The sequence below is a fragment of the Colobus angolensis genome, unplaced genomic scaffold (genome assembly GCF_000951035.1).
Source record: "Colobus angolensis palliatus isolate OR3802 unplaced genomic scaffold, Cang.pa_1.0 Scaffold60, whole genome shotgun sequence".
NCBI classification, from domain to species: Eukaryota; Metazoa; Chordata; class Mammalia; order Primates; family Cercopithecidae; genus Colobus; species Colobus angolensis.
The window spans coordinates 3,274,383-3,287,008 of NW_012119599.1; the positions used below are offsets into that span (position 1 = coordinate 3,274,383).

Sequence of the window (12,626 nt, forward strand, 5' to 3'; positions counted from 1 at the left end):
AGCAGTCAGCCCCAGGCACCCAGGAGAACCCTAGAAACTCACAGGCCTCACGAGATGCTATGACCTGTGTCTATACAGGGATGGCTCCCACGTATCCCTCAGTGACCCCGAACCCACCTCCATTTACACTCAGACACTCCCAGGGCCTGACAGCTACTCCCTGTTATTGTCCTTCAGTTCGAAGCCCTGGCCAATCCATTAGCCAACATGACGTAGTTACCTGGCCATTTCTCCACATTTCTGGTGAGGGCCCCACACCCAGCCACAGAAGAGCCCCTCCTGCATTCCGTCCTCACACACAGGCCTGTCCATCTACTTGCTACTGTCACACTCTTGCCAGCAGAAGAGGCTCCTCTAATGGTCGATATCACCACCCAGACTATCATCGCCCCACAACTGTGGAGCGGGACCCTCCTGCTTGCCGACGTGGCTGCCAGCGTCCATACTGACACCAACCTCCAGCATGTCAGCGTCCCTTTGGGTGACAATACTGGTGACATGGCTAGCATGACTGTCCTACCTGGCGGTGACACCGTTGATGTAAGCCTCCCACATACCTGGGACTACAGGTGCTTACCTCCACAACGGGCTATTTTTTTTAAATTTTATTTTAGAGTTGGGGTTTCACCATGTCACCCAGGCTGGTCTAAATCTGCTGGATTCAAGTGATCTTCCTGTCTCAACATTCAGTTTGGACAAATGTTTCCTCTTGGTGCATACCTAGGTGTGGATTTTCTGGGTCATTTGGAAACTTCTATTACGTTTAACATGTTTAGGAACTTTCAGATTATTTTCCAACATGGCTGTAGATTTTGAAATTCCTATCAGCAGTGCAGGAATGTTACAGCTTCTTTACATAATCATCAGCATTTGTTATTTTCTGCTTTTTTGTTTTTGTTTTTGCTTTTTTGAGATAGAATTTCTCTCTTGTTGCCCAAGCTGGTGTGAAATGGTGTGATTGCGGCTCACTGCAACCTCCGCCTTCCAAATACCTGGGATTACAGCTGCATGCCACCACACCTGGCTAATTTTTTATATTTTTAGGAGAAACGGGGCTTCACCATGTTAGCCACATTGGTCTCAAACTCCTGACCTCAAGTGATCTGACCACCTTGGCCTCCCAAATTTCTGGGATACAGGCGTGAGCCACTGCACCCAGCCTATTTTCTGCTTTTCAATTCTTGCCATTCTAGTGAGTGTGAAGCGGCACCATTGTTTTGACTTCCGTTTCTCTAATGACTGAGGATGTGGAGAGTCATTTCATGTGTCTCTTACTTATTTATTTATTTTCATTTAAGATATGTCTACTGAAATCCCTTGCCTACTTAAAATTTGGTCATTTTTTCTCAACAATAACAAAACTGTTAGGGAGTGGGAAATTACAGCAGTTTCAAATTCAGTTGACACACGGTTTCTACAATCTTTTGCAGCTTGTATGAGGTAGGATGAGGGCTGAATGTTCATCTTGGGCCTTGGAATGGATTCATCCACCCACACCTTGTCCAGGTTGGCTCTCAGCTTCCAGGTCAGGACACTTTTTTAAAAAATTTATTTTTATTTTTATTTTATTATTATTTTTTTGAGACGGAGTCTTGCTCTGTCACCCAGGCTGGAGTGCAGCAATTTGATCTTGGCTCACTGCAAGCTCTGCCTCCCAGGTTCACACCATTCTCCTGCCTCAGCCTCCCAACTAGCTGTGACTACAGCTGTGACTACAGGCACCAGCCACCACACCTGGCTATTTTTTTTTTTTTTTTTAAGTAGGGAAGGGGTTTCACCGTGTTAGCCAGGATGGTCTCAATCTCCTGACCCCGTGATCTGCCCGCCTCAGCTTCCCAAAGTGCTGGGATTACAGGTGTGAGCCACCATGCCCGGCCAAGACACTTGATAGAATTGCGTAAGTGTTTCCTATGTGCCAGAGCCATGAAAAGTAAATAAAGAAAATAAAGAAAAAGAAGACTCAATTATTTTGATGACTTAGAGATCTGACCATGGAGAATGTGTGAAATGTGGTAACCAGCGATTTAAACCATGTGTTGCTGGATCCCAGAGTAATATAATTTATTGATTTCTCGGGGAAATGAGAAAGTTCCGAGAGTGATATTTAACATCCACCACACTCACATGAAATTCTCCCAATCACAGACTGATCTGCTCATTGAATTATAGATATAGAGTTCAAAAACACTCAATAGAGGAAATGATATTCAAGTTGTGTCTTAAATATTAAGATTTCAATAGCACAGGAAAGGATGGACTTACAGAAGGAAGAACAATAGCAGAAAATTCAGACATTTGTAAAACTGGAGGACACGGGCTGAGAACGAGGACTGTGTCTACCCAAGCAAAGAGAGGTGGTTTGGAATCAAATGCCTGACGGGCTTGGATGCTTTGGAGTCATTGACAATTTTTTAGAATTTATCAAAACAATTCGATACTCTGTTTATAAGGGAGAGTTCTAGAACTTCCAGGATGAAATTTTTGAAACACAACAAGGAGGGAGAGATAAGGAAATGAGTTATCACTGTAACTGAAACCTTTCATCATGGCACAGAAAAAGACATCTCTATCTTACACTTCTATCCCAGAAAATATTTCATTATATATATAGCAATGTAATTGATTAGGATGCCATTTAAATCAGAAAGGAAATAATTACTTTTTATGTAAATTTTGTTAAGAGAAGTAGGCAATCCTTTGGTGAAACAGGAAACTCCATCTTCCTTTCATATCATACACTTAAATGAATCACATGGTGATTCAAAAGAACAATGAAAGCATCTGAAATGAATATAGACATGCACTTATTGGGAATCAGGCTAGGGAATGTCTTTTTGGTCATATTGGAGAAAAAAAAAAGAAGCCACAAATGAAAAGACTGATATACCTTGTCAGATGAAGCTTTTTTTTTTTTTCTAAACTACTTTATAAATGTTGAAACTGGGGGAGCAGTTCACTTATAACAGAAGCGATATCATTAATACACAGAGAGTACTTAAATAAAAGATGACAATAAAATGCAATAGGCAATAAGACAGCATATTTAGTCTGTCAAATTGGGAAAATGAGACAGGATATTTAGTCCACCAAACTGGGAAAATTAAAATTAAAGAAAGTGATTGTGTCTAGTTTTGATATGCTAAAATTAGAAGCGTAAGTTCAATGGAGGACAAGGGGGTAACTTCCCTAAAAGCTAAAGAATCCTAGGCAAGCATTGCAAAATTTTTTTTATTATCTCTACGTATCTCTACCTCTGTAGTGGCATAGAGAACTATCCATGATATATGACCTGTGGGCAAGAAATGATTACGAAATATTATGATGCCATTTGGGAGAATGGGATTTTTAAGAATTCATATTTACTCACATAAACCAGGGATGAAGTAAGAATTTATTATTATTATTATTATTATTTTACCATTCTTTACATGTCATGTGAACTACTTTTGAAATAAACATTTCAAAAGGCTCTGCGGCGCCCGAAACTTCAACTCAGGAACACCTTGCATACCACCTCCTGCCGCCTCGCAGTGGGCGGGACTCAAGGTGGAAGCGCATTTACGTCACCATCGCACCTAGGATCGGACTGCGCCGCGGAGGGTTCTGGGAAAGGTAGTCCCACACGTCGAGTCGACCACTTCCGTTTCCGTTGGGCGCGCCATCTTGGTTGCTTATTAGGCGGTGGTGAGGCGTGTTAGAGACACGCGTCTGCATGTGGGTGTACTGTCCGGCCACGGGATTTAGGATTAGCTCTATAGGACCAACGTGAAGGCACAACGTGCGGCGGAGGGTCGAAGCCCACGGATTTTCATGAGCTCGGCCTGGTGAGGCAGGGGTGTGAGGAGGCGCATGTATCGAACTTTCTGAGCGCCTGTGCGGGGTGGGCCCGGGTCGGCAGCCCTCGCAGTCCAGGCTTGGAAAAGCAGTTTGAGGCCAGCTCTGGCTTTGAGATGAGATCTGCAGTGCGAGAGCGTCTACTGCGGGCAGTGGCGGATCGATGACATAAATTTTCTCAGGGTAGCCGCCCACCCACTTGTGGAGTAATTTCAGAGTTTTCTGCGAAGTCATTTCTGTAAACAGGAAGTTGATTCCCTGTGTTCTGGTTTTATCCTTTGAAATGTATTAAGCGCTGTGCAAGTCCCAAGAGTTGGTTTGCTGTATCGTTGCTGGCTCTGTTTTTCGTAGCCGCCTAAGCACGCACAGGCAGAATTTTACTATCAGTGTCAGACAGTCAGCTCTGAATTCAAATCTTGAGGTTTTGTCTTGATTCTCATTGTCTCCTGAAAGGGGCAGTGAGAGTAGGCTTGTAGACGGCTGCTTTGGGCATCAGGAATGGCGTGGACCTTTTACTCTGAGTCTTGTAGGAAAAGAGGTTCTATTCCTCGACTCCTCAAGCATGTAGCGAGGTAGATTACAGAAACGGGTAGATTACATTCAGCTGGCACTGAGAGATTCCCCCTGTGGCATAGTGGGAATTGGGATTAAATCACGTTAGCCCGCTGCTCATTTTTCTTTCACAGGCTTCCTTCTTGGGATTGTTCCTTTCTCGGAGAGAATTGTATAAAAGAGGGAGAAATAACCCCACATCTCTTGACACTAGAGCTTCAGGTGAGGGAACTTTGGTTTCTCTTTTGTGGCAATGCCCGGTCTCTTGGTGACCTCATTCTTCATCCCATTGATTTCACAAATGTTCATCCAGGCCCCTTAGCCGCAACTGCCTTCCCCTAGAAATGGGGAAGGGTGGAGGAATTTCCCAGTGTCTTTATTTAGTGTATTATCTTGGCTCCTAGTAGTGGGCCGCTGAGTCAGTAAAGGCTTACGCCGTTTCAGCGCCGTGCTAGGGAAGAAAGCGGGGTAGAAATAATTGGAGTAACTGTGATGGTGTATATGAACTGAGTGCTTACCGTATGCCAGGTATTACGCTCTATCCATGGTGTCTAGGACAGTGCCAGGCTTGCTAGTAAATATTTGAATAAATGAATGTATTTCTATTGAATTTGCTGAGCAAGTTTGTATGTCAGCTGTTATCCCCATGTCACAGATGAGTTGCTGAGGTTTAAAAAGTTTAAAAAACTTAAAAAGTAAGACCTGGCCAGGAGATCTTCTAACGAGAAACAAGGTCTTTGCACTCATGCTTCCTTCTGGGCTTGTCTCATCCCAGCTTTTTTCACAGCTGATTTATTTTTCAAGCAGCTCTTAGAGACTGTCCCTGATCACTTGATTTAATGTTGTTCTTTCCACAGTTGCCACGTATGTTTCACCTGATAGAATCTACGTTTGTTGGAAAACAGGAATCTATCATGTTTGCTTTACTTTCTTCATAGCCGTTTTGCAATCAAAAGTCACCTAATTTGTAGAGCGATTAACCCACCGGAATGTAGGCACCATGGGAACAATTACTTTTTCCATCTTAATTTACTGCTGTATTGTCATGCGCGTCCTGTGAAGAGACCACCAAACAGGCTTTGTGTGAGCAACATGGCTGTTTATTTCGCCTGGGTGCAGGCGGGCTGAGTCCGAAAAGAGAGCGAAGGGAGATAAGGGTGCGGTCGTGTTATAGGATTTGGGTAGGTAAAGGAAAATTACAGTCAAAGGGGGGTTGTTCTTTGGCGGGCAGGAGTGGGGGTCACAGGGTGCTCAGTGGGGGAGCTTTTTGAGCCAGGAAAAGGAATTTCACAAGATAATGTCATCGCTTAAGGCAAGGACGGGCCATTTGCACTTCTTTTGTGTTGGAATGCCATCGCTTAAGGCGAGGCAGGGCATTTGCACTTCTTTTGTGATTCTTAGTTACTTCAGGCCATCTGGGCCTATACGTGCAAGTCACAGGGGATGCGATGGCTTGGCTTGGGCTCAGAGGCCTGACATGTATCTCTAGTGTTTATTCTTCTAAGATGTTGTTAGACTCTAAATGTACATTTACTAAATGCATGAGTTCCCGTATTCCTAGGTTAATACTGGGTTGGGTCAATGGTAATAGTTTATTGATGATTTTCTGTGTACCAGGTACTGGGCTATGAAGTTTATTCACATAGGCATGTGTGTGTGAAAGAGAGAAAAAAGTCTTTTAGTTTTGCAAGTAAGGATTATCTTTATTTGACAGAAGTACAGACTCATTCAAAAGGTTAAGTCATTCCTGTGGTGTTAATGTAACTACAAAGTGGCTGAACCAGAATTCGAACCTAAACCTTTTGACAACTCCAGTTTTGAGAAACTAGAACTGCAATTTTCAAAACCCGACTCTTCCTTTTGCTGTCTTATCATAACTTCATAATTTACCTGTTTTTTCTTCAGACTTCAACCTCAGAATCATACTTATTTCTCCTCTCCTCTTCATCCCTACGTGGAATTATTCTTTTAGTTTTGTTATTTCTACCTTTGCAATATCTCTTATTCCCACTACTTCATTATCCCACTGCCTTTATACGAACTCTTTCTGTCACCCTCCTCCCAGTGTGAGCTCCATGCAGTCCAAAAATGTATCTTTTAGTGTATCCTAAGCACCTGGAACACAGTAGAAGTTCATTATGGCTGCTGATTTCCACCTAGAATGTTAGCAGCTGCATGAGCACAGAGTCCTTGTCTTCGCTGTTCGCTCTTGGATCCCAGCACAGCCTGCATAGTCCTTAGCACCCAAATTACAGTCCATGAACTGGAGAACAAAATCACTTTTGCTCTGAAGATGACATCAAGAGGACCCAAGGATCCATATCAGCAAGCTGAGTTCAGATTACTTCCATTCTCCCATTTAAATATTTGTTGAGTACCTGCTGTGTGCCAGGTGCCAACTGAAATCCTAGCCCTCATAGAGTTCACATTCTTGTGGGTGGAGAAAGATGGTCAACAAGAAAAATAGACTGTAGGTAAGGTGTCAGTTTCATGGAGAAAAATGAAGCAGAGGAGGGTGTAGGAAGTGCTGGTTTGCCAATTTGAGAAGGATAATGAGAAATGTATTTCACTGAGAAAATGGTGCTTGAATAGGGACTCAAAGCAGGTGAGGGGCCTGCAGGCATCTGAGGAAAAGCAGTTTTCTCATTCTGCTCAGCTGAGCAGAATGAGAAAGAGGGAGGGATAATTGAGAAATTGAATATTGGGAAGGAAGATAGTGTAAGGTCTTTGGGCCATTGAAAGGACCTTGGTGCGAGGTTTTGAGCAAAGTGATGGTTTTGGCCAGAGAAGAATATGAGTTTATATAAAAGATCACTCCAGCTGCCATGTAGGAAGTAGACTGAAGCGAACAGGAGTAGGAACACAGAGGCAATTTAGGGAGCTGTCACATTAATTCAGGTGAGACATGATGGTGGTGTGGACGGTGGCCGCAAGAATATTTGATCTGATTCTGGTTCTGATTTGTAGGTATTTGCTGATGGATTGGATGTAGAGTACAAGGAAGAAATCAAGAATGACTCTAGAATATTTCTTCTTCATTTCAGAGGAGAGAAGTACCTCTGGGGCAAATCTGGAGTTTGCTTTTGGACATGTTTTTTAAGTTGCTTTTTAGACATAAGAGGAATTGCCAGGTTGCCATGGAGTCATCAGTATGTAGATTCTACTGAAGGCCTGAGGCTGGTTGTCTTCACCAAGGGAGTGAAGGAGAATAGAGAAGAACTTCATGTGCTGACTCTTGAGGCTTCCTGACCAGAAGAGTTCAGGGACAGGAGGAGGAAGCACAAGGAAAATTTGTACCCACTGGAAGTTTCTGGAAACCCTGAAAATCAGCCAGTCAGAGGAAGGGAGGGTAACTTAGCAAGTTTGCTTCAAATGTGGCCCCTGGACCCACTTTGTCAGCATCCCTGGAAACTTGTTTAAAACACAGACTCCTGGGCTCTACTGCAGAGATACAGAATCAGAATCTTTGGAGTTGGAATCTAGCAGTCTGTTTTCATCATTGCTCCTGGTGATTTTTAAACATACTGAAGTCTGCAAAGCGCAGTCCTAGAGGATCCTGAAGTTTGGGTTTAAGTGGCATTGGGGTGGAGGCCTACTCTTCCCCTTTGTCCTTTGTGTAGGAGGGTAACGTGTTGCCTGGTTGTCCACACCTGGGTCAAAGGGCCATCCCAAGTTCAGGGCAGTGCATGAAGGGAGGGAGAGAGAAAGATGCTTGTCACTGTGGGCCATGCAGAGGGCTGGTACAGATGGTTAGAGGAAAGAAGGAGAATGAGTTCCTGAAGCAGTAAAATTCAGTGAGTGTCCTTGAGTAGACAGCCCAAGTATGTGTAGCTGTTTGTCTGAACTTGACCCCATTGAGACCTGAATTTCAAGAGGAAAGAGTTCAGGCAAGGTGGGGATATTCTTTTTATTTGACCTTGCAGTCAACACATATTTGAAATATGCAAAAATTTAGTTTTCCCCTTCTATTTCAAATGTTTAAATGTGAGAAACCATTTTTTTTGTTTCAGTGACACCAGGAGTTTTCCCCTTCCTGTAGATGTCTATTAGATTTGCTTGGTCCAGAGCTGAGTTCAAGTCCTGAATATCCTTGTTAATTTTCTGTCTCGTTGATTTAATATTGACACTGGCGTGTTAAAAGTCTGCCACTATTATGGCGTTGGTGTCTAAGTCTCTTTGTAGGTCTCTAAGAACTTGTTTTATGAATCTGGATGCTCCTCTACTGGGTGCATAAATATTTAGGGTAGTTAAATCTTGTTGCACTGATCCTGTTACCATTATGTAATGCTCTTCTTTGTCGTTTTTGGTCTTTGTTGATTTAAAGTCTGTTTTATCAGAGACTAGGATGGGTGGGAACTCATGCCTGCTGTCTTTGCACTACTTCCTGAGTAGCTCTGAGCAGATTGCAAGAGTTTTGTTCAATCTCTGTGCATTGCTTCCTGCTGATAGAATTGCTTAAGTGCTTCCCATGTGCCAGAGCCATGAAAGATAAATAAAGAAAAAGAAGACTCAATTATTTTGATGACTTAGAGATCTGACGATGGAGGCAGTGTGAAAGGTGGTAACCAGCAATTTACACCATGTGTTGCTGGATCCCAGAGTAATTAATTCAGTCTGGGGGCGGCGAGGCAGAAGAGACTTCATTTCGAAAAGGAATTCTTGCCCTGGGTTCCGTGAGCATAACTCAGGAGTTCCATGAATTTGAGTGGGAAAAAATTTTATACTAGTCTAAGTCACAAGTAGCGTTTCACTGTGAACGTAGGTGCTAAGCTGCAATATTAGCAGTAGTTGTGACTTTGTCATCCATATACATCATAGATATTTTTATGTCATATTCTGGTTTGCACAGATATTTCAGAGTATGCTCATTACTCTTTTGAAATTGTAGTAAATTCGTTGTTTATATTGAATGTGTTAATAAAGTAACACTGTACTTGCACAGTGAGCCATGCAGAGTTTTAATAGTTTTGAAGTTTGTATTTCAGTATAATTCTTTGCATTTCTTTCTATGCATTTAAAACTTTATTCTGAGTAGAGGTCTTTAGGTATCATCAGATTAGTGAAGGGGGGCCATGGCACAAAAAAAGTTAAAAATACTGACTTAAAGATGGCGCTAATCTTTTTTTTTTTTTTTTTGAGACGGAGTCTCGCTCTGTTGCCCAGTCTGGAGTGCAGTGGTGCGATCTCGACTCACTGCAAGCTCTGCCTTCCGGGTTCACGCCATTCTGCCTCAGCCTCCCGAGTAGCTGGGACTACAGGTGCCCGCCCCCACGCCCGGCTAATTTTTTGTATTTTCGGTAGAGACGGGGTTTCACCGTGCTAGCCAGGAGATGGCTCTAATCTTTATCCTGATTTCTATAATCCCTAAGTAGGGGGATTTAGTTTATTTTATTTTTTGCAAGTCCAACATTATTGCATTAATAAAGCTTTTTCTCTCCAGGTGTTTCTTTACAGGACACAGGTCCCATATGTTTGTGGAGTCTCCCTGCCCTTCTGAGGAGCCCTGTGCCTCACTGAGAATTTAGCTGCAGGGCCCTTCTCACAGACTCTTCTGTGACTGTCCTTACCCATCTGCAACATTCTTGGCTTTCTGGACTATGAGCCCCTTCAGTGTAGGGGACTAAACCTAACAAGTACTGAGTAGATGTCTGATAAACTACTGAATGAATAGTATCCAGAGGATACGAACCACAGCCTTGGGGCCCAGAAGAAAGGAGTAAGTAAAATTCCCTCCTGAACCTATAGGTCCCCCGACCATGGGAAGCAGTCACGCTCTGGACAGTAAAGGTGAAGATAGCAACTTGTCAGAGCTTGGAGAGTCTCTAGAATGAGGAAGGCCTGGATCTTCTTTGCCTCCAGCTTAAGAAGACCAGAGAATAAACACAATTGCTGCTGCTCTCAGAAAACCTAGCAGAAAAGACCATGGAGACTTTGACCTCAAGGCGTGAGAAAAGAGGTGACAGTTAATAGAGGGGGTGGGTAGAGAGAGAATCCGAACTTGATGTGGAGGAGAAAAAGTTGAGTGTTGAGGAATTTCCTCAAGTGAGAAGAAACCAGTCTGTAAAGCTGGGCACTTTCCTACCAGATAGATGACCTAGAGCTCCGGGCAGCACCAACTCCTCCTCATGGCCTCTTTCTCCTCTTACAGCTCTTCATTCTCAAGCCTCAGCCCTTTCCCAAGATAGGGAGGACAAGACCATGTTTCAGGTGGGTTGTTTTCTTTTTCTCTCCCGAAATACCACCTTAGGCATCAGAGAGAAAACATACATCCCTTCTTGGTAAAAGAAAAAAGAGTGAAAAATGTATTGGGTGAATACATTACATTTCTCATTGCATTTATCCACAAAATAGTGATGTGAGACAGATAGTATGATTCTGTTTTAGAGATGAAGAAATGAATGGGGGATCCAGGATTTGAACTCAGGCCAATTGGATTCGATAATCTACCTTTCTGCTCTGCCTTTCTGCCACCACAATAGCTTCATGCAGAGGCCCAAGCCTGGATTAGCAGAGAGATGACTCTCCAAATACTGAATCATTTCTGCCTGGGTTGTTCTCTTCTGTGGAACATGTATTCATGTATAGATGTAGTATTCTCCATGTAGTAGACCCTACCAAAAAGTATACCATGCACAAAGTTTAAAAAAAAACAACAACATATTAGGGGAGAAAAATTTCATCTGTGACAAAATTTTAATATCCTTATTTTCAGAAGAGGGCTATGCATAAAGACCTGAGCATTCTTGTTCAGGAAGGGAGCAGAGAAAAACTAATGCCCACTAATCATATGAAAAGATGATGAGCCTTTATTAACCAAAAGGATACACTTTGGAATAAGATTTATGATTCTTCCAGCAGACAGCCAAAGATTTGAAAGGTCAACATTCACTGTTAGCTGAGATATGGAAAGATGGGTGCATCCACACAGCTGCAGGAGTATTTCAGCCTTTCTAGAAGTTCTCCTTATTCCAGTCGAGCATTTCCCACTCTAAGAATTTTTTCTAAATCAGAACAAATGTGCAAAGAATGATAATTGCAGGCTCGTGCATAACAGCCAAATATATATACACACACATACATATACACACACACGTATATATACACATGCATACATATATATACACATATACATACACACACATCTGTATATATACATACAAACACACAGAAGGATTCCATGTTCATCTATTAGTGAATTGTGGTTTCATTCATTCTTTTGTCTGGATTCTAAGCTGCTATCAAGTGAGATAAAGTAAATGAAAAAATAGGGATATGGAAATAGGCTATCCTTTAGTATATACATATTTCTTAATTTTCTTTTAAATTGAAAAAAATTATAGCCATTGCAGAATTTTAAGATTATGTTTTTTCAACACATGAAACATTATTTTCTAAACCTTTCTTTTATGAAAAGAGATTGTGAAATAATTTTGAAGATTTGATTGACTTCTTTTACTGTGTGCCTTAATTTTCAATATTACTGGTTACTTCCTGCTGTGAAAGTTGAAGCAATTAGCACGTTTTTACTTCCCACCATCTTCTGATTGTTATTATATTGTTATTGTCATTGTTACCTTCTGATTCATAACCGTCAGTTCCCCCAGTTGAGACTCACTTCTGTGTATTTAAGTAATTGCTCACCACCTCTCCTTTTACCATGACTTTCTTACTTGAATTTATTTGTTGGTTGCCTCAATTTCATCTACAAAGACTTTTGGATGCAGAACAAGACTTTGTTCCCCCATGCCAAAGACTTGCCTGCAGTATCCTCTGCATTTTTCCAGTTTTAAGAATGTTGTGGGCCAGGTGAAGTGTCTCATAAACTTAGCACTTTGGGAGGCTGAGGCATGCGGATCACTTGAGCTCTGGAATTCGAGACCAGCCTGGGCAACATGGTGAAATCTCATCTCTACAAAAGTACTAAAAAATTAGCTCACTCATAATATTAAACCTCTGTAGCTCAGCCATGTTAATAATACTAGTTTATATATATTTCATTATAACTTTTAAAATAAAGATTTAGTAGAAGACAGACCATACCAGCGTCTATAATGAAATAAATTAGATTTCCCCTAATTGAAATTCTGGCCTCACTAATGTGCCCAGCATTAACAAAGAGGTGTCCATCCATCAATATCTTTGTCGTGTGAAAATATATGTTACCCTCTTTAAAAAGGAAATGGGGGGAGGCCGGGCGCGGTGGCTCAAGCCTGTAATCCCAGCACTTTGGGAGGCCGAGA

At 42.1% G+C, this 12,626-nt stretch overlaps 1 protein-coding gene across 1 annotated transcript in view; it reads left to right on the forward strand.

Annotated features, from left to right (window-relative positions):
* Nucleotides 1-3,656: 3,656 nt before the first annotated feature.
* ZNF229 (zinc finger protein 229) overlaps nt 3,657-12,626 on the forward strand; it is a 22,814-nt gene continuing 13,844 nt past the window's right edge. The window contains 4 exon segments of the mRNA XM_011963049.1: nt 3,657-3,824; nt 4,521-4,608; nt 10,132-10,342; nt 10,535-10,593. Coding sequence (XP_011818439.1) covers nt 10,309-10,342; nt 10,535-10,593 — 93 coding nt within the window. The 5' untranslated portion in view covers nt 3,657-3,824; nt 4,521-4,608; nt 10,132-10,308.